Source organism: Hypanus sabinus, chromosome 21 (genome assembly GCF_030144855.1).
Source record: "Hypanus sabinus isolate sHypSab1 chromosome 21, sHypSab1.hap1, whole genome shotgun sequence".
Lineage (NCBI taxonomy): Eukaryota > Metazoa > Chordata > Chondrichthyes > Myliobatiformes > Dasyatidae > Hypanus > Hypanus sabinus.
The window spans coordinates 49,904,029-49,927,195 of record NC_082726.1 but is presented as its reverse complement, the minus strand read 5'-3'; the positions used below and the strand labels follow the sequence as shown (position 1 = coordinate 49,927,195).

At 39.1% G+C, this 23,167-nt stretch overlaps 1 protein-coding gene across 6 annotated transcripts in view; it reads left to right on the top strand.

The window, feature by feature from the left end:
• The window catches only part of p4ha1b (prolyl 4-hydroxylase, alpha polypeptide I b), a 100,636-nt gene that overhangs the window by 57,548 nt on the left and 19,921 nt on the right, over positions 1 to 23,167 (top strand). For 5 of the 6 annotated variants that reach the window (XM_059946496.1, XM_059946494.1, XM_059946495.1 and 2 more), the window contains 6 exons: positions 2,352 to 2,591; positions 2,691 to 2,893; positions 4,845 to 5,021; positions 6,645 to 6,715; positions 21,049 to 21,148; positions 22,012 to 22,065. In XM_059946496.1, the coding sequence (XP_059802479.1) occupies positions 2,352 to 2,591; positions 2,691 to 2,893; positions 4,845 to 5,021; positions 6,645 to 6,715; positions 21,049 to 21,148; positions 22,012 to 22,065 (845 nt within the window). Of the gene's footprint in view, positions 1 to 2,351; positions 2,592 to 2,690; positions 2,894 to 4,844; positions 5,022 to 6,644; positions 6,716 to 7,094; positions 7,166 to 21,048; positions 21,149 to 22,011; positions 22,066 to 23,167 lie in introns of all 6 variants that reach the window. The other variant, XM_059946492.1, reaches the window with a different exon arrangement.

The window sequence follows — 23,167 nt, the reverse complement described above, 5'->3', positions numbered from 1 at the left end:
AACTTAATTTGGATTTGTGGGGTATGACCTGACCTTCACAAAACTGAGTTGACTATCCCTGACAAGCTCCTGAGAACCCTCTCCATTAGTTTCCCTCTACTATTATTAGCCTCACAAGTCTATAATTCCCAAGATTACCTTTCTTGAACAACCGAACAACTTTTGACACCCTCCGATCCTGTGGCCAGAGAAGATACAATTTTCATTATCAACGTCCCAGCATTTACCCTTGCTTCCCATAGCAACCTGGAGTATATCTTATCCAACTCTAGTGACTTATCTATTCTAATCTTTTTCAGGCAGAGGTTTTTTTGCAGAGAAACTTTTGCATACTTTTTTGCTGGCAATATAATTTTCAAATATTGTGCTCGCCACCTTTCATTGAAGATCTCTTTCAAATTAGAGGCAATATTTTTGGTTAAAATATTTGCAACATTAAAAGGAACCTTCCTTTCAATTTTATTTCTGCCTCATGTCTGTCTCCCTTTGAAGTATTGAAAGTACCAAGGGGCAGGAAGTGGAAACCATTTTACACACTGCTTCATAAATGCCCCCCGTGTCCATTCCCCTGACCCACTGCAATGTAGCAGAAGAATTTGGACAATTATTACACAAAATGACACACCTGAAATCAGCTGATAGATAATGTTGTGTGAAGATGAAAAGCCATTATGTTTCAATGACAGTGTTAACATCAGCACAAGAGAGCTGATCATGTGACCTCACATGATTGCTAATGAGACCAGTTCAATGTAGGACCATCTGTTCAGCCTGACTCTTGGCTACTCTTGGGTTTGAAGGAATGAAGAGAATTTGACATTCAATGGAGCTGCGGCTCCCACATAACCAGCTGGCAAATAACTAGTCAGAAGTTCCAGTTCAGTTGTTGTGTATTGATCTAGAAGGTGATATAAAACATTTAAGAGTGCTATTTCCAAGCATCATGATTAGTTGGTTACTCAGAAACTATGGTTAATAACCTTTTTTTGAGTTTTTAAAACTCTGTCATCAGTTTGTGATTGGATTTGAACACATTCAGACCGACTCTGAAGAGCAGTATTGATAATTAAGTTGTTCATAGATGGGCTGGATTTTTGTTCCACATGGTGATGGCAAGAGAAGTAAGTGTTTTTATTTGATAGACATCGTCAAATAGCCCAAAGGCTTTCTTCACAGGATCACAGGATTAGTGATAGAGAGATGGAGAAGACTATAAATTTTTTGTGTGCTAGCATAGTTTTTCAAATGATTAAGGATAAAAATATTTGAAAATCATGGGGAAATGTATTCAGATATTAGCAAACAGGAAAAAAATATACAAATAACTGATGAAATAGGCACTAGAGTTCACCTAACACCGAAGCATCGATATCTGCAGAGAGAAAAACAGTTGTTTCAGTGTCCTTTCCTTACAGAAAGGAAATCCTGAGCTTTGTCATGGAAATCTGAATGAATTTAGCTAGCAAACCAAAGTATTTACCTAAAAGGAATTGAGGAAAGAAAGGAAAACCAAAAGCATTCTTTAAGTAAACACAAGAGATTCTGTAGATGCTCCAAGTCCAGAGTAGGACATGCAAAATGCTGGAGGAACTCAGCAGGTCAGGCAACATCCACGGAGAGGAACAAAGAATCAGAATTGGGTTTAATATCACTGGCATACGTTATGAAATTTGTTATTTTTGCAGCAGTGCAATCAAATACATAATATAAAAAAGTGAATTACTCTTCTTTCTCATATATATCTGATTGTTGTTTGAAAGATTTTTTTTTAAAGTAATGAGGGAGTGTTCATGGGTTCATCATCCATTCAGAAATCAGGTGGCAGAGAGGAAGAAGCTGTTCCTGAATCGTTCAGTGTGTGCCTTCAAGCTTCTGAGGCCCCTTCCTCATGGTAGCAATGAGAACAAGGAATGTTTTGAGCGGAGACCCTTCATCACAGATTTCAAAGTACATTTGTTATCAAAGAATGTATAAATTATACAATCTTGAGATTAAGGTCTCAGTCCAAAACTTCGTCTCTTTGTACCTCTCCACAGATGTTCCTTGACCTGCTGAGTTCCTCCAGCATTTTGTATGTATTACACTTTCTTTAAGTGTTGGGTTTTACTTGGTATCTTAAAGTGGTGAGATTCAGAAAAAAACTGAATAACGTAGGGGGCTAAAGGGACTTTGAATGGCACTCCACTGGAGAGTGTGCCAGAAAGGTTAGTGACTAATGAAAGGATGACTGTGTCATGGAGGGATTTAAACTTAACAAGTATTTAAAATTTGATTTGGAGAACAGATTGCAAATGCTGTTAATTTAATACCAAGATTCAAAGGCATGATTCTGCTGACATTTTTCCCTCCAGGTGTGAAGCATAAAACATCACTGTCAGTGGAGGACTGCTTCGAGCTGGGGAAAGTAGCCTACTCGGATGCAGATTACTACCACACTGAACTGTGGATGGAACAGGCATTAAGGCAGTTGGATGCTGGCGAGGTATCCACCATTGACAAAATCACCGTACTAGACTATCTGAGCTATTCAGTGTATCAGCAGGGCGACCCGGACAAGGCATTGGTGCTCACAAAAAGGATGCTGAAACTGGGTAAGGATGTGTAGAGGACATTCTTCTGTTTTTAAATTGAAATGTCAGTACAAAAAAAAGATGCCCATTAAATCTGTAAACTGACCTTGGATGTTGTAGATCCAGAGCACCAGCGAGCAAATGGAAACTTGAGATATTTCGAATATATGATAGCTGACCAGAAAAAGAAGTTGGGTGAATCCCAGGAGTCTAAAGGATCCAAAGCAGGGAGTATCTCGGAGACCAAGAAAGGGCGTCCAGTGGATTACCTGCCAGAGAGACGGAAATACGAAATGCTGTGCCGAGGAGAAGGTATCAAATTGGTAGGTAAAGTATTTGACCAAGGAGGAATTTTGGATGCTCGGGATTCATAACTTGCCTTTTACTACTAAAGTCACATTTTAGAAAATGAATAAGGTGAGGAGATAGATCCAAGAAATCAATTGCTGTCACCTGATTTGAAATCCCACTACATATATTTAAGTACATCAATGGGACTAGCAGTTCTGTCATTCATAAAAGTGAAATGGCTCACAGCAGTTCTCAAAAAAAAATCGTGAGTTTGTGTGGTGACAGCTAATATTTGTTCCTTGGCCAACATCACCACCAGAGCAAATGATCTATTTATCGGATTGTTGTTTGCAAATGCTTACTCTCTTGCATGTTGGCTGCCATGTGACTGTGTTTCAAGAGTTACTTCATTAGTACCTGAGACTTTTGGTCATCCCAAGCTTGTGAAAATCTGTTATTTTATTTATTATTTTTGAAGTGCAACATATATGGTATAATTTTGAATGTCGTCAAGTGAGAATGGGGAAAAACTGACCATGTTTTTCCATTGCTGCTTTTGTTTTTTTTTGCTGTATTGTTTTTTCTAATTCGATAGGCTGCTGACAAAGTGACAAGGAATTAATAGCAAAGCTGCTCATGCCAGTGGGAGTGGGTGGAGGGGAATGAGATCTTAATAAAAGAAACAAAATGGAATTCTGTATTTAACTAAGGTAACATTGGTCAGTGAAATGACTTCATGCTAAATGTTATTACTGATTTTAGAATTATGAAATCAGACAGACATAATACAGTTGTTTGGCTCATGATATCTATTAGTTACACTCAAACTTCCTCTTTTGCTTACCCTCAGAATCAGGTTTATTATCACTTCATACATAGTGAAATTTGTTGCTTACTGACTGCAGTACAGTGCACTACATAAAATACTGTAAGTTACAAGAAGAAATATTTGTATTCCCAAAATGAGTTTGTCTTCACTCTTTCGCCTTTCAACTACAACCAAGTCTGCTCCTCACCCCCTTTTCAGAAACTATTAAAGAAAAGAAAATTCCCCTCATTTCACTTCTGTGCTGTAGCCAGCTGTCATTAATTCGTGTTTTTTTAAAAATTATTGATTCTCTGGCTAGTGGAAAATTGTTGCTAGGTTGCTGTTTCCTTTGCAAGTTCTAAATCCAGTATTTTCCTACCCAAGATAACTCTGGCTTCCAGTTTGTTAGTAACATCTGCTTTCTATATAACAATATTTCAATTTTTTTTAGCAGTTACTAAACTAATGTAGTCTCCATAAAAACTTATTACTATCTTGCTTTAGAACAGTCCCTCTTGGCAAAGACACTGAATGGCATTGATTGTTCAATTGTTCGTAGATTTGCATGCAAATTATTTCCATATATTGCAAAGCACTCTTTCCCTCACTAAATTAGTCCTGCTATCTTTCATTAATCACTTCATCATTGTCTTTTTACAGTGGGCTGCTGGCATAATCTCTCAGTTTCTGCCTGTTAATTGGTCTTATTTTGAATTCTTTTCAAAATTGCTTAATGTCATTTCTGCTACACAAGCGCAAAGGAGAATGAAGTAATTGTCACTCTGGATACGATGCAGCACAAAACAACACAATAGGATAAAGGGAACAATAATAAAGAACCCAATAAAAACAAATACATTAGATAGCTTTGTATATATAGATTATATGTCCATAAAGTGACGCTAGGTACAGGAGTCCCTGTATGTAAAGTGACTCTGATGGGAAATGATAAAGTCAAGGTTGTGGGTGTGGAGGGGTGGGTTAGTGGGTGGAGGAGTTGATCAGCCATACAGCCTGGGGAAAGTAGCTGCTTTTGAGTCTAGTGGTCCTGGCATGGATGCTACATAGCCTTCTCCTTGGTAGGAGTGGGACAGGCAGTCTGTGAGCAGGGTGGATGGGATATTTCATACATGATTTAGTTATATATAAGTACCCATTTGTATATTCCTGTGCAGACTCCACGAAGGCAGAGAAAACTCTTTTGCCGTTACACAGATGCAGGCAGGAATCCAGTGTACATTCTGAAACCAGTGAAACAGCAGGACGAGTGGGACAAACCTCGAATTGTCCGTTACGTTGATATCATATCTGATGAGGAAATTGAAAGAGTGAAAGAGTTAGCAAAGCCAAGGGTAAGATGTCACATCATCCAAGGTATTCGTGTGTCTTAGTGTTCTAACTCTGTTACAGATATTTTGTGTTACCTCTTTCATTTGGAACCGTCAACTTGTTTGAAATGGTTAAATTGAGTGCTTGGCACATTTCAGAGAAAATCTGAGAGTGTAACATTAGCTTGGTTGCAGACTTTCATGCATATACGTACAATGCATAAAAGTAACTTTAGATCAAGACCTGGATACAGATCACTGGGCTGCCTTCTTGCTCAGCATTTCATTATAAGTGGGACCATCTATAATAAGGAGAATGTGCTTTTGATTTTCAGAAGATATTTTAGATATTGTTAGTGCTTAACTGTAACAGACAATTGAAACATTTTTTTTCAGCTCATCTAAAATTCAGCCCACTAATGTTCAACACAAGTCGACAGGGTAAATGCAAGCAGGCTTTTTCCACTGAGGTTGGGTGAGACTATAACTAGAGTCGTGGGTTAAGGGTGAGAGGTGAAATGTTTAAGGGGAAAATGAAGAGGAACCTCTTCATTCAGACGGTGGTGAGAATGTGGAATGAGCTGCCAAAAAAAGTGGGGGATGCAGATTTGATCTTAACACTTAAAGGGAAGTTTGGATAGGTACATGGATAAGAGGGGTATGGAGGGCTACGGTCCAGGTGCAGGTCAATGGGACTGGGCAGGATATTAGTTTGGCATGGACTTGATGGGACAAAGGGCCTGTTTCGGTGCTGTACTGTTCTATGATTGTACTAAATGTCAGACATTAACATTTGGTATTGGATTTTTGAGTGAGGTGCTTTGGGCACACGTGACGTAATATGGAGGTAGTGTGTTTGAAACCTGTGTAACTGATGGAATAATGTGGGAGTACCTTTTAACCAGAAGGACGGCAATGGTTTAAGAAGGTGACTCACCATATCATCCTTGAGAGAAATTAAAGATGACATTAAATGCAGGCCTTGCCACAAAAGCCAGATCCTGAAAAATATGTGATTAGTATTTAAAAAAAAATAAATCTATTACAGCCATTGATGGAAAACAGATTTTCTAACTTCCCATTAGTATCCATGCAGTTAAAATGTTTCCTAATGAAATTGCTGATTTAGTGACAATAAATACTTAAATAAATATGATTATATATTATGAGTCAAGAGCAATTAAGTACTGAATTAAAACTGTGGAATTGAATTTGTGCAACTAAAAGACATAAAAGTAATCTTGAAATTACTTAATGGAAGAAGAAATTTTAATGTCACCTTCATTTGCATTGCTTTCACACCCATTTAAAATAGCACTTCTTGTGTTGTTGGGAAATAATTGACCTCTATGATAAACTAATAGTAAAACTGTAAAATTCATCCTGTTGTTACTAACGTTTGGAAAGTGATCTGAAATTGTTAACCATGCTTTAAATGGGCTATCTATGAATTTTAACTTTATTAAGATAAGATTGTTACTGTTAACAGCACACAAGCCAAAGACTGTGGGGAGAGGACCCAAGAATGACCATTCCAGGGTGATGGGCTTAGTTTTTCTCCCCCCACTGGAAGGATTCTGATTGGTCCTGGTTTACATCCAGTCAAGCTGGTAATAATCTGTTTTTTCTGATTGGTTGGCTTCACAGCTGAGACGAGCCACCATTTCTAACCCAATAACTGGAGTGCTGGAGACAGCTCATTACAGAATAAGCAAAAGGTAAGCGAGAGCTGTGGCGCTCCTCTTCACGACAAAGCTGCTGCATCTTGTTCAGACCAGGCATGTTTGGAAATCGGCATGAAACAGGTAAAAAGATGACGACTGAGAGCAAGGCTGAATTGTCAACACGTCAATCAAATGCTGTCAGAGCCTGTGGGTTCTAGTGTATGCAAGCAGCTTAATCAGGTCATTCATCCTTCCTGGCCTCATCTTGGTGTGGAACCTGTCCAAATTTTAAACAATGAATTGGAAAGCAGCCCCAAGCACAGTTCTTGTCCTTCAGTTTCCCACATCTTGACCAATCGGAAGCTTCCAGAGTTCCACTAATGAGTGGTCATCTGGCTGTTCCAGGATTAAATGTGCCCTTTCTCTTTCTTAGCTGAAGCGTGCCACAGTGCATGACCCTCTGACTGGCCAGTTGACAGTTGCAACTTACAGAGTCTCTAAAAGGTAAGGGTAAGTTACGAGGTATTCTCGAACAGTGCATCGACAAAGGGAACGGTCTACTGCCACCTACGTTGAAGGTGTGGGCAGCTTCATTGCCCTGCTGTTTATGATGGGTTTTTATTTTGACCAACCCCTCAGTGCCTTCTATTGAGATTTTGTACTAACATTTACTAAATGATGGAAGACTCAATTATCCATTTCCTGAAATCCCCAAATAGTAAAACTCATGCAGCACATTAGCATTAGGATTTTAAATGAGAGATGGTAAATGCTCATATCGGATGAGACTTAAATCAATACAAGGAAGCAAAAATTGTTATACATTGTTAAGTTTCTAACTTTAAGTAAACCCAGAGAATATTTTTCCAAACAAATATTTCCAAATTTTTGTTCACGGTGTCACTTGTGAGATGGCAATGAAGATGTGTAAACTGTGTCTGTGTAAGTCATACATTTCTGAGCACTCGTATCATCCGTTGCAACTTGGCTTACTCTCTAACATATGATATTTTCCAATGTAAGTACCTGATTTGGGTTACGGATTTATTTATTGTAGCTGAATGTCAATATCAGTACATTGTTATGAAATTAACAAGACTTCTTGCTGTAATATTGCCCCCTACAATGTGCAATCTTAAGCTCAACATTGTTGGTTCTTAGTACAGTGTAGTGAGGGGCCAAAATTCTTATTTTTTCTAAGGCAGTGTTTTTCACTGTTTAGGTTTATTAATACCAGCGTATTTACAATTAGTTATTTGAATTACTTTGGTCACTAATATTGTAGTAAAGACTTTGTAAAGTTATTTGCTGGGGTTGAATGCCTCAGGGAAAGACCATTAGTGTGTTTTCAGAATGAAACTTCAGTGACATTCAGTCTAAGTAACTTGGATGAGGTCTGCTCAATATAAATTTAAGTATAGTAGAGAAGACAACTTTATCTACAACTCCAGATCACACTTGGAAAGATTTGTGCCATTCTGGGTTTAAACAAAACACTGTAGGACCGAAAAGAGTGCAAGAATGTTAATACAATTGGGAGTACGAAACTATCAAGAAAGATTAAGCGAGGAGTGGATTGCAGCACTTCCCTACAAAATGCAATCCTCTGATTAAATACAAGTGCAAATTACACAGAATGAAAGAGAGGTAGCTTCAAGATTGTCCTTTGTCATTCATCAGTATACATAGGTAAAGGAGAATGAGTAATTGTTACTCTGGATCCAGAAATACATTAGATTAGCTTTTATACATAGACTGATTAAATGTACATATCTTGTGTGTGTGTGTGTGTGTGTGTGTATATATTCTGTATATTCTGTATACACACACACACACACACACACACACACACAAAATGTATGTACAATACATAGCTTTATATGTCCCTTTTATCCTCAAACACTTCAAGAATGCAGTAGCCTCTTATCACATAGTAACTTCCTTGAAATGATACTACCTAATCAATTTTGATGCTGGGTGAGAATGAATTATTGGCCAGGGCAAGTCTACATGACTATCCTACTGTAACTCAAATCATCACATGATGAATTCTAAGTCCATCTGAGAGGGCAGTTGGACCCTCTATTTGACAATAGATCTGAAAGACAGCACCCCTTCAGCACTGAAATGGATTGTCAACTTGGATCTTTGTGCTCAAGTTGCTATACTGTAGTTGTGACCCAAAGCCTTCTGACAAGCGTGAGTTCCATCCATTGAGAAATTGGAACATGATGATCCCAAAGCAGTCATTAAGTCAGTGTCAACCATCAAATATCCATTTATACCATTCGTACTCTAATGGCATTCGATTCTCCCAGTAACTCCCCAAAAGATTCTACCATTCATCTTAGCACTAGGTGCAGTTTACAATAGTTAAGCAACCTACGAACCCACACATTTTTAGGAGAAAACCAGAGCACTCAGATGTAGCTATACAGTTACAGGGAGAACTCTGCACAAACTAGATTTCAGGTTTGATCCCTGTGTTAATGCAGCTATGTAGCAGCTTCATGACTGTTCTGAAAGGATCTGAAAATCATCAGGTTTCTACTGGACTCATGGTTTTATTTTGTTACTTTTTTCTCTATATATTTGATATTTTATCATATTTGTTTGTTAGCCAGTAATGCTTATTGTGACGATTCTTCAGGTTTTCTTTGGTTGGATGTCATAGACTTCTGGGAGTGATTACAGGTTGGCTGTGGGAATTTGACACTTTCATTATGCAGTCATGTGCATGAATTTGAAAACTACTACTTTGAAATGGAGCAGAAATAAAGAATAAATTTGAGATGATTTCCTATTCTTACATCTCTCCCCATCTTCACATTTCCTCCTTGTACTCCAGACCCCTAATCTTATCTTGGCAAGGGTATTAAGACTTCTTTCTCCTTCATTTCCAGTCCTAATGAAGGGTCAGGGCCCGACTGTTTACTCTTTCCATAGGTACTACCTAACCTGCTGAGTTGCTGCGTTTTGTATGTGTGCTCTGGATTTCCAGATGTGCGGTTCATGGGACCTTGCTTTGTACATGTGGCAATAGTGTTCTACATTTCAGCAATAACTATATTTTGTTACATAACGTGTTGCAGGTGATCTTATAAAGTTCTGGCCTGTTTCTTTTATTAGACTTTGTAGAACTACAATTACAGTAACTGACATTCTTTCCTGACTCTTAGATCCTTTTGCCCCAGATGATTAATTTGACTGTCCAATCTCTGTAAATATCAAATGAAGTGAGGAATGCAGTTGCTAAAAATTTCAAATAAAAACTACTTGGCAGATCAGGTGGTATCTGTGGAGAGAGAAATAAAGTGAATAATTACCACTTTAAACTTGGACAAAATCCAGATTCCTTGTGCTCATCTGTTTTTTTTTGAGCTTCAGGAAAGTTTTTTTACTGTTAGAAATATGCAGAAAGCAAAATTGCTGACATGCAGCAAAGCACATTTCACAGTATTCTAGGACATGTCTTGTGGGAAATAAAAGGAGAAAAATCATGAACTGGAGATTTTTTTCTTAACTTGCCCATCTTCTAGGGTTTTACCCATTGTTTATGAGTGCTAATTTAAATACTTCTAAGGATGTGTTTGGGTTTTCCCTGTGAAATGTAATTTGAACAGATTGTGATATTAATTAGATATGCTGACTACATAGAACAGTCCCTGTTCCAAGCCTTCCCTAGTAAAGCTCCCCAACTCATGGACGACTGAATTGGTGCTGCTTTATGCACCCATGCTGAGTTCGTCATTTCCATCAACTTTGCCTCCAACTTCAACCCTGCCCTTAAATTCACTTGATCCATTTATGACATATCTCCACTTTCTCAATCACTCTGTCGCCATCTTTGGAGACAAACTGTCAACCAATATCGTTTATAAACCTACTGATCCCCACGGCAATCATGACCACACCCCCTCTCTGGACTCCTGTAAAAATGCTATTTCCTTTTCTTGTGTCCTTTGTCTCTGCCACCTCTGTTCCCAGGATGAGGCTTTCCTTAACAGATCTCCTCCTTCAAAACAGGGATTCCCTTCCCCTACTACAGATGCTGGCTCACCCAAATCTCCTCCATTTCCCAGACATTCCTGGCATACCTCATCTTACTATTGCCTTAACAGGGATAGAGTTCCTCTTGTCTTCTTCTACCACCCCAGGAGCCTTTGCATCCAACACATTTTCCACAACGTCTGCCATCTTCAATGGTATCCTATCACCAAACATATCCCACAGACAGACATACTTTATTGATCCCAAGGGAAATTGGGTTTCGTTACAGTCGCACCTACCAAGAATAGTGTAGAAATATAGCAATATAAAACCATAAATAAGTAAATAATGCCGTGGAAATTAGTCCAGGACCAGCCTATTGGCTCAGGGTGTCTGACACTCCAATGGAGGAGTTGTAAAGTTTGATGGCCACAGGCAGGAATGACTTCCTAAGACGCTCAGTGTTGCATCTTGGTGGAATGAGTCTCTGGCTGAATGTACTCCTGTGCCTAACCAGTACATTATGGAGTGGATGGGAGACATTGTCCAAGATGGCATGCAACTTGGACAGCATCCTCTTTTCAAACACCACTGTCAGAGAGTCCAGTTCCACCTCCACAACATCACTGGCCTTAGGAATGAGTTTGTTGATTCTGTTGGTGTCTGCTACCCTCAGCACTGATAGCACTGGCCACCACAGACTCGTAGAACATCCTCAGCATCGTCCGGCAGACATTAAAGGACCTCAGTCTTCTCGGGAAGTAGAGACGGCTCTGACCCTTCTTGTAGACGGCCTCAGTGTTCTTTGACCAGTCCAGTTTATTGTCAATTCGTATCCCCAGGTATTTGTAATCCTCCACTATGTCCATACTGACCCCTTGGATGGAAACAGGGGTCACCAGTTCCTTAGCCCTCCTCAGGTCCACCACCAGCTCCTTAGTCTTTTTCACATTAAGCTGCAGATGATTCTGCTCACACCATGTGACAGAGTTTCCCACCATAGCCCTGTACTCCGTCTCATCTCCCTTGCTGATGCATCCAACTATGGCAGAGTCATCAGAAAACTTATGAAGATGGCAAGATTCTGTGCAGTAGTTGAAGTCCGAGGTGTTAATGGTGAAGAGAAATGGAGACAGGACAGTCCCCTGTGGAGCCCCAGTGCTGCTGACCACTCTGTCTGACACACAGTGTTTCAAGCGCACATATTGTGGTCTGCCAGTCAGGTAATCAATAATCCATGACACCAGGGAAGCATCCACCTGCATCACTGTCAGCTTCTCATCCAGCAGAGCAGGGCAGATGGTGTTGAACGCACTGGAGAAGTCAAAAAACGTGACCCTCACCGTGCTCGCTGGCTTGTCCAGGTGGACGTAGACACTGTTCAGCAGGTAGATGACATTACATATCATTACACCCCCCCACCCCACTCTCCACTTCCTGTAGAGATCACTTCCTCTGTGACTTCCTTATAACCATATAACAATTACAGCATGGAAACAGGCTATCTCTGCCCTTCTAGTCGGTGCCAAACGTTTACTCTCACCTAGTCCCACAGACCTGCACTCAGCCCATAACCCTCCATTCCTTTCCTGTCCATATATCTATCCAATTTATTTTTTTTTAATGACAAAATCAAATGATCTTGTCCATTTATTCCTCTCCACTAATCTCCCTCCTAGCAGGTATCCCTGAAAGTAACAGAAATGCTGCACTTGCCTATTTATCTCCTCCCTCACTTCCATTCATGAGGCAGTATTTCACCAGCAAATATATTGGACTTGCCTACTATATTCAGTGCTCCCAATGCAGCCCCTCTATTTTGATGAGACCTGATGTAAATTTGAGGACCACTTCGTCAGGTGCTCCATCCGCAAAATGCTGAATGTCCCAGTGTCCAACCATTTTAATTCTCTAATTCCTATTCCCATTCCAGCATGTTGGTCCCTGGCCTCATCTTCTGCCATGATGAGCCCACTCTCAGGGTGGAGAAGCAACACCTTTGTATTCCATCTCGGTAGCCTCCAATCAGATGGCATAAGCATCAAGTTCTCCTTGCAGTAATTCTTTTCCTCCCCCTTCCTCTTTCTATTCTGGCCTCCCTCTTTTCCTCACCTGCCTGTCAGCTTCCCCTTGGTGCCACTCCTCCTTCGCTTTCTCTAATGGTGCACTCTCCTATCAGATTCCTTCTTCAGCCCTTTCCCTTTTCCACCTATCACCTCCCAAATTATTACTTCATCCCCTCTCCCCCACATGCTTGGCTTCACCTATCACCTTCTAGTTTGTACTCCTTTTCCGCCTCGCACCTTCTTATTCTGGCTTTTTTCCCTCCTTCCTTTCCAGTCCTGATGAAGGATCTCAGCCTGAAACATCAACTTGTTTATTCATTTTCATAGATGTTGCTTGACGTCCTGAGTTCCTCCAGCATTTTGTGTGTGTTGCATTGAATTACATACACGATTAGCATCTTCAGATCATCAATTATAATGTTCAGTAATCTACAGCTTGGGCAAATAATTATTTTTGATATTTTTAGGGTTGTTTATTTGTGTTAAAGTTTTGGGAAATTCTGTCACTTGGAAGTGTGAACATCAAGGACTCTTGCCATGGCTAGCTACTTCCTGCATCCGAAGGTTTAAATGGATGAACTTAATTTGGATTTGGTGGGATCTTGCACTCAGTGATACTCATGGTATACAACTGCATGTTTTGTTAAATAGTCTACAGAAATGTTTTTTGTTTTCAGACATCAGACTTTCCTCATACTTTGTTGGTTTGGAGTTGACTCTAACCAATGACCAGCATTTCAAAGTACTGTTTGTGTTCAGAAAGCCATCATTCCTAGTCTGCATTTGAAAACCAGTGGCCAGTTGAAGAGTTGCACTTTTTGACATGACTAATTAAATAGGTGTTGTAGAGAGCTGTGTTGTAGAGAGCTGTGGGAAGAGTGATAATTAACTGAACCCTGTTCCTTACAATGATTCATAGATCCTGTTGTAAATAAGATTTAGAACCAGGTTCTGGCCGCTATACTGGCTGATGGAAGGCAGAGGACAAATCACAAAAATATTTAGTAAATTTACCAACATAATTAAGGTAGCTGGCATGGTGCTGAGGAGAACTCAATATCACTGACCATTCATCTTAGAGTTTTGGGAATTTTAGGTTTTTTTTAAAAGATAGACTTTATTTGTAGATTCATCTAAATGTGATTTATGAAGGACATGCAGATGCACCAAATCTCTTCAAGTATGTCTGAAGTCTGACTTTAAAGTATATCAACATTCCTTCAATGTTTCATTGTGGCTCCAGGAGGAATTTTTGCTTCATATACTACTTAGCTTCAAGAAAGCAATTCCCCATCTCCTAGAGGAAAGTTATGGAAGTGCATTTAAATGTTGGCCCTTCCACAGGATGTACATTTGGTAACTAAAGGAAAAGAAGTGAAAGAGATGGTGGCATTCCCTTGTGAGGTTGTGATTTGGACCCATAATAACCTGGCATGATACCAAATAGAAGGAATTAAAGGTAGTCAGTGAGCAACCTTCTACTGTATTGTACCTCCCACCCTACAATGAAGCTTAAAGAAGGAAATTATAGAGTAATATACCTTGAAAACTTGCTCATGTTGGTCAATGTGCCTATCTAAGCCAGTCTCATTTGTCTGCATTTGGCCACTATCCCTTGAAACCTTTTCTACTCACGTATCCATCCAGCAGTTTGTTATTGTATACACTTACGTTACCATGTTACCTTTTAATGTTATCAGTCAAAGCGGCACAAAGGTAGTACAGGTGCTCAATAGGTGATTCTCAAGTTGACAATTCCAAAGTAATCTTGATTTTTAAAAAAACTTAACTGGAATTAGCCATTTTAAAGCTGTATCTTCCCCGTCATCAGCATTACTGGAGTTTATTTTGGAATTCCCCTCAGCCACAGGAAACTTGCTAACTGAATGTACTATAATGGCCTTGCACCAACAGTAAAATACTCTTAGTTCATTTTAATATAGAAGGTAAAGGCTGAAGAGCTGTATAAACTATATAGACTACATTTGTTGAGCGTGTAAAGTGGCCGATATTGTAACTAATTATGAGGCTATAAAGTTACAAATTTGTCTCCAATATTGTTGGAAGAAAGTGTAATGAGGTAGATTTTGCAGTGTAATGAGGTAGAATGCACTGCTGAGGTGATGCTAGGGGATGGTACATTGGGGGATTTTAGACACTTTTATGTAGGCATGTGGATGAAAGAAAAAAATGGAGGACTGAGTAGGAGGGAAGCGTTGGAGTAGGTTTTAGGGTCAACATAACATCATGTGCTGTGTTATACAATTCTATGGGGTCTGTGTACATAATCTGCAAGAGTAGAAAAAAAAAGCTACACAGCACATTCTACCGGATAGAAGATTGCACCTGGACTTCAAGGGCTTGTTATTTACTGTTGGCTGAGAGCTATCATTTACCTGCTTGTGTGTAAATGTGTTGTATCAGGACAGCAAATTCCATGATGTGGCATGCTGCCTATGCTATTTCATAGAGGAGAGGCCACCTCCTCTTGAGATGGTGAAGTAATTTCAAAGAAAATCACCTTGGGCTGTTTCAGCAAGATCAGGGAGAATAGCTCACATTCCACATATGTATTTAAGCATGTTTTTACAGTAGAGATTTTAATGTTATTTATGGTGTAGTTTGAAACCGAATGAGTCACATTAGCCTTCCTCCTCTGAACGCTCCATTATTTAAACCCGTGAATGAAAGCAAATATTTCCATAGAACTCTAATCCTTCTCAGGAAACAAGGTAGCCAATCTTTAGGCAACCAAAACATTCCTTGGGTTTACTCTCACCCTAGGTGGCTCACTCCCACCTATCATTTATTATATACTCAATGGCCACTTTATTAGGAACAGGAGGTACTGTGTAAAGTGGCCACTGAGTGTATGTTCGTGGTCTTCTGCTGTAGCCCACCCACTTCAAAGTTCGATGTATTGTGGATGCTCTTTTGTACACCACTGTTCGAACATGGTTATTTGAGTTACTGTTGCCTTCCTCTCAGCTTGAACCAGTCTGGCTGTTCTCCTCTGACCTCTTATTAATTTGGAGTTTTCACCCACTGAACTGCTGCTCACTAGATGTGTTTTTTGTTTCTCATCCCTTTCTCTGTAAACTCTAGAGCAAGGGTTCCCAACCTTTTTATGCCTTGGACCCCTACCATTAACCAAAGGGTCTATGGACCCCAAGTCGGAAGCCCCTGCTGTAGAGACTGTTGCATGTGAAAATCCCAGGAAATCATTTTCTGAGATACTCAAACCACCTCGTCAGGCACCAACAATCATTCCACAGTCAGAGTCACTTAGATTGCATTTCTTCCTCATTCTGATGTTTCATCTGAACAACAACTGAATCTCTTGATCACGTTTGCAAGCTTTTATGCATTGAGATGCTGCCACATGATTGGCTGATCAGATATTTGCATTAATAAACATGGGTTTATCTAATAAAGTGGACACTTAGTGTACTGCACTTAAAATGAGCCTAAGACTTGGATGATCCCAGTATTGTTCCTGTTAATCATATTTACCAGAAAATGGTAAGTGCTGGTTTTATCCATTCATGAGGAACCCCATCAGTTGGTACAATGTACAGAGACCTAACTCTGCTGGGTTTTGATAATCTTCTGATGGGTTATTTATGAGACTTTGACAGAATCCTTGTGGCTTATCATTGCCCACTTTTTTTTTCAGGTTAGTTTCCGTACCAGGCAGTTTGGAGGTTGCATGTAATTTTCTTGTAAGGGTTGCTTGAATGTATTTTCAAGAAGTCAACTATACATGCCAGAGTTGGTATGAATGAACATTCCTGTCTGTATGTAGATTGCAGATGGAAAATAACTCGGTGTGCAATGAAGCATCTATGGTTGGCACAGATTAAGTTGAGTTTATTTGGTGCTCTGCTACGTGTCAATGCAAGCAGCTCAATCTCAAAGAAAACAGGGGAAATAATTTAAACAGCTGTGAAAAGTGACCTAAATAATCGTTCTCAACTTGAATCAAAAGCATTTTCCTTTTCAAAATAAAAGCAATGAATTGTCCTCTGTCTTCTAGATTTGGCCAGATGTCTGTTGATGTTTAATTTAATGAAGAGTTTTCCATTTTCTTGGCGCAATGAAGAGCTAGAAGGCTATTCACCTCAAAGATTAAGCACACTCCAAGCATTAGGATACATAGCAGAGAGAACTGGGTTGCACTTTTGAACTTGAGATTCCGATATTACTTTGGGAGTGCAGATTTTAGTTTTCATTCTTGTTCAAATATAAAATATAACAAATGTATGCTTTTTATGTAAATGATTATTTGAATGGATACGTGCTTCCTCTAAAAGATTCTTTCTCCAATTGTTGATAATGGTTTTAGTTTTATCTGTAGAAATGCAGATAACTTTAAAGCAGAGGTCCATTCAAAGAACTAACCTAATGTATTTCCTTTGATTCAGCCTTCCCTGAAGGTATTCTTATAGTTTGAGCTTTTTCTTTCTCCTACTGGTGGCATGGAATTTGATCAGTAGCCACAACTGTCTTACTATCTTATGTTACTATCAGGATTATTCATTTGTCATGTAAACCAAAAATGACGCCAACTAACTTTAGGAAAAAATGTTTGGATAAATTGTTATTTGCTCTTACATGGAAGTTTAAGCTTTTGTTCTTTGTGAGTTTATTGTTGGAACTTAGACTAGTGTTATATAAAACCCAGACTGTTCAATGATTAATTGATTCAAACAGATTCTGCTGTAGTGGCTTAAGTGTTTCTTTACCAATGAGCCATGCCATAACAAAATCCTAGAATCCAAGCATATCAAACTGCTGGCTGAATATATATAAAATGTGGTTCTAGGTTGAAATTGACAAGTTGAGGCTAGACTTTATTGCAAGGATAGCTTGAGAAACATTGGCACAAGAGTGCCATTCTAATAAAGATATTAACACTTTCAGTTAATAAGTTCCCAAAATTAGGGACAAATTTAACTCAGTGCAATAATAATAACAATGTATAGTATTTTTAGAATGCTCAAAAATTTTAGATTACTCTTGATTTGAAAATTTTGTTTGAAGAAATCTTGTAGTAGAAGTAGTTAACATCAAAATATTTAATCCAAGGAATATCATTCTTACTGTGGTATCAGTCCTTCAATTTTGATTTCAGATTTACACACACAAGTTCTAAGGTCAGCTTGTAGTAGGATTAAGCTGCTATTTATTTATGTCAATTTAAAAATTCCACATGGTAAGACTACTAGAAAGCAGAGAGTTGGGATACATGGGTGTTACTCCGGTTGGCAATTAGTGGTGAGCGGTGTGCTGCAAGGATCGGTGCTGGGCCCACAACTGTGTTCAAGATATACATTAACAATCTAGAAGAGGGGACCGAGTGTGGTGTATCTACGTTTGCTGATGATACTAAATTGAGTGGAAAAGCAAATTGTGCAGAAGATAGAGAGAGTCTGCAGAGAGATAAAGATAGGTTGAGTGGATAAGGGTCAGGCAGATGGTGTACAATGTTGGTAAATGCGAGGTCACCCACTTTGGAAGGAAAAATGAAAGAGCAGTTTATTATTTAAATGGTAAAAAATTGCAGCATGCTGCTGTGCAGAAGGACTTGGGAGTGCTTGTGCACAAATCATAAAAAGTTGGTTTACAGGTGCAGCAGGCAATCAAAAAGGCAAATGGAATGTTGGCCTTCATTGCTAGAGGGACTGAATTTAAGAGCAGGGAGATTATGTTGCAACTGTACAGGGTACTGGTGAAGCCACACCTCAAGTACTGTGTGCAATTTTGTTCTCCTTACTTGAGGAAGGATATACCGGCTTTGGAGGCAGTGCAGAGGAGGTTCACCAGGTTGCTTCCAGAGATAAGGGGATTAGACTATGAGGAGAGATTGAGTAACATGGGACTGTACTTGCTGGAATTCAGAAGAATGAGAGGAGATCTTATAGAAACATTTAGAACTATGAAAGGGATAGGTAAGATAGAGGCAGGAAAGTTGTTTCCACTAGATGAGACTAGAACTAGGGGACATAGCCTCAAGATCCTGAGAAGTAGATTTGGGACGGAGATGAGGAGGAACTACTTTTCCCAGAGAATGGTGGATCTGTGGAATTCTCTGCCCATGAAGCAGTGGAGGCTACCTCAGTAAAGAAATTTAAGACAAGGTTGGATAGATTTTTGTAGAGTAGGGGTATTAAGGGTTATGGGGAAAAGGCAGGTAGGTGGAGATGAGTCCGTGGCCAGATCAGCCATGATCTTATTGGATGGCGGTGCAGGCTTGATGGGCCAGATGGCCGACTCCTGCTCCTGTTTCTTATTTCTTAGCTGTAATTTTGGGTATGCAGCAGCAAGTTCACAAAAAACAAGGTTCTTCAAATGATACTAAGATAAATATCCCAATAACCTAATTATAATGATGCCAGTTAGGAGATAACTAACATATCTGCAAGGAAGCAGCATCCACAATCTCACTGCTGCCATCAGAAAGGAGGCCTTAGCTCCCACATCACCAGGTTCAGGAACAGTTATTACCCTTCGACCATCAGGTTCCTGACCCAGCGTGGATAAAACTTCACTCATCTAAATACTGAACTGATTCCACAGCCTATGGACTCACTTTCCTGGACTCTTCATCTCATGATGTTATTATTTGTCTCTTTTCTTTTGTATTTGCAGTTTCTCTTCTTTTGCATATTAGTTGTTTGTCAGTCGTTATGTGTAGTTTTTCATTGATTCTATTGTTTTTTTTGTTGTGAATGCCTGCAAGAAAATGAATCTCAGGGTAGGAAATGGTGACACATACATACTTTGATAATAGATTTACTTTCAACTTTGACCATTAGCCAGGACCCAGCAGAAATCATTTCAAAATAATGCTGTGCAATCTTTTATGTCAGGCTGTGAGGGCAGATAGGTTTTATTTAACATCTGCAAACCAATAGTAATGAACACTGCTTGTTTTTTAATGCATTAAAAATGTCCCAAGACATTTCACAGGATCATTTATCAAGCAAATTTGAACTGTTACAGCCTTGATAATTGCAATACTCTCCCAATGCAGCACTCAAGTACTGACTCAGATTATATAAATCTCTGTACTAAGGTTAAGGTCACAAGCTTCTGATTTGGTGGGGGGGGGGGGGGTGAATTGAACCTCTAAACCAAGATTCACACACAAATTATAATCTATTGATTAGGTCAAACAAAGGCAGTTTATTGCACAGAGTTGTATAGTAAACTGGTTGTGATCAGATTGGTTCTGGGAAGGTATTTTACATAGAATTTGTATTTTTGAAGCAATTTAAAAAAAAATTGTGAGCAGACTCCATTAAGTTATTCCAGTTATTTCAGCTCTGTGTTAAGTGAATGGTGTGCATGAAAAAGATGATGCAGCAACATGACCACTGAGCAACGTCAGCACAGCATTTATCTTTGTTATCAAGGAATTAAAATTTTCTGTAGTTCATTGGGATGTGGTAATACTGCGACCAAATTCTTTAAGCATTTCTACTGCGTAAACTAAATTTGCTTCTGTTTCTCTTTTCCTCGCACCCATCCATTTCTTCCCTATAGTTCAGGCCCACCTGATTAGCATTGTAGGTTTTCTTTGGCTTTTGACTCAGTCTTGAGCATAACTGTAGACAAGTTATGAGGGTCCAGTATCATGATAATGTTGTCCAAGCTCTTGAGTGTTTGGACAGCACAATAAAGCAGTACTGTTGCTTTTGCAAGATCCCGTGACCCCGACTGATCCTGGCATCTGGTATTGGCTGTGTGAATTTCACGTGTTCTCCTTACGTCCATGTGGGTGTTCTGGATTTCCTTCCAAATTGCAAAGAATAAACTGAGTGGTTTGTTAATTAGCTACTGTAAGTTTCCCCTGATGTAGGTGAATGGTGAAAGAATTGGAATGGGAGGAATGTCAATGCTAGGTTACAAGGAAATAAATGAAGGAATGGGGCTGTTGGTTGGCAAAGATGAGCTAGTGAGATGCCTCAATTATTATTAGGAAATATGAAAATAACTTCACATGACATTTATTGCTGTGAATTCATATCTAAGAGTTAGTCACGTAGTTGGAAAAGACTGTGCATTCATCATGGTTTCTTGACTGGACGAATTTCAGGACATGACAAGCAGTGGTTAATAAAGAGTTAAAGTGCAGAGGGCGATCTTATTGAGATATTCTAAAATTATCTAGTGTGATTTTCAAACTAATACAAATGCAACTGTAGGATAAATGAAGTACAGTACTAAGAACATATGAACTCTACTGAGATGCTTTTTAATAAAAATATTAAGGATGTCTGTGTAGATAATAAGGGATAACTCAAACATATTTTTGCCTCTGCCCAGTGCTTGGCTGTCAGGTTATGAAGATCCTGTAATAAGTCGTATTAACAAGAGAATAGAAGACATCACGGGGCTTGACGTTTCCACGGCAGAAGAACTGCAGGTAGGTGCTGAACTAAACATTGAGCAAAAAGATCTGAGAGCAAGCCCTTATAAATAGGGAAGTGAATATTTATGTTGATAACTACTGCAGACCCTTGTTCCGAATATACATTAAAAATAGCAGATTACAGTTTGGCAGTACTAACAGAACAGCATCTAGTTAAGGGAGAACGCTTTCTAAAATTAATTAAAGAAAGAATTTTAAGGCTGCCTCCTTATCCACCTTTAGTAGTGAAGTTAAAGCAAAATAATGCAGATTCTGGAAACTAGAAATAATTTTGAAATAATCAGCAAGTTAGGTTAGAACCTGTGGAGTGAGAAATTGAAGCTTCTTTTCTTGTCTCTGGCTATCATTCTTTTCAATTCTGTTGGAAGGTCTTTCACCAGACCAAAAAAAAAATCCACATTCCATTGTGTGAACTGTACCATCAGCATTACCACATAATGTCTTCACACTAAAATCCATCATAAAGCTATATTTCAACCATTGCTTAATAGGGAATAGCCTCATCTTTGCCAGAACTTCAGTCATGTCAGTGAATGTTTTTTGTCACAGGAGAACCCTGGGCTGTGCAACAGTTGTTGCTCTTCCCCACGTTAGTAGTTCCCCACACTTCATTAATACAAAAGTAAACTGCAGTTAGCCAAAAAGATGAAAGGTACTGGATTTTGTTAGAACAGGTCTCGTGTTGATATTAGTGAAATTAAAATACAATGCAAAGCATACATTCCAGTTCCAGTTTAACAAAACCTTTTGTGCCATCTGCTTTATTAATACACATTTCACTGTACTTTGATCCTGTAAATTATCCTCTGAGAAATACTGAGCATGACTGGTTTGGTATGACTCCTCCTTTTGAACAGGTTGCCAATTATGGGGTTGGTGGCCAGTACGAGCCTCATTTTGACTTTGGACGGGTAAGTGTTATTTTTCAGCTCTTTTTCTCCATTAGTTTTTTTTTCAAGTGGGTCATTATGGTGTTTATCAGCGCTATGAGCCTCATCGTGACTTTGCACTGGAAAGCAGTGCTATAAAATTTGCTCTGCATTGATAGAGCAACCCTAATCAATATTAATCAACAAGGCTATGTAACACAATAAGATTCTAGCCTTCATTAATTAGGGTACCGAATACAAAAGTAGAGAGGTTATGCTACAACTTCAAAAAGCCTTGGTCAGACATTGACTGGAGTATTACATGCAGTTCTGGTCGTCATGCCATAGAAAAGAGGCTGCAGAGGAGATTCAATGGGATAGTGCCAGGGCTGGAACAGTTCTGTTACGAGGACAGACTGGAGATGCTAGATCTATACTTTCTGGAGCAGAGCACACTATGAGGGACTTGAATGAGGTATGTAAAATTATGAATGGTGTAGATAGGGTAGGCTGTAGGAAACTTTTCCCCAGTATCAGAAGTTGATAAACTAGAGGACGTAGATTTAGGGTAAGTGGGGAAGAGATCTATATGGGATCTGAAGAGGATTTCTTCAATTGGAGAGTGGTAAATATCTGGAAACATTGGTTGAAGCTGGATCACTGACAGTATTTAACAAGTGTCTGTGTGAGCACTTGAACTGCCCATATTATAGAAAGCCATGAACCAAATGCTGGGAGATGGAATTAATTTGGAAAGGTGATCATTGAATGGCATGGTTGGAGTAGGATGAATGGTCTGCTTCCATGATTCCACAATTCTGTAACTCTAAAGGAAGCACCTAATTTGGGAAAATCAAACTGATTGATGAGCATAAAGTTGGAACATTTTATCATTGCAAACTTGGTGATTGGTTTGTCTTAGTAATTTCAGGAGCCAATATAAAATATCTTTTCAGTGAGTTGGGAAGATGTTTTTATTTTGAAAAAGAGAGATGAGTTTTAAATTGGAATCCACCACAATTTTGACTTGCTAATTTCCTGACAGAATTATGGAGTACATTGTCAATCTCCATATATATTAATACATAAATTAGTGTCTACAGGTATCCCATTTATCAACACCTCTGAGAAGTACCTAATGCTA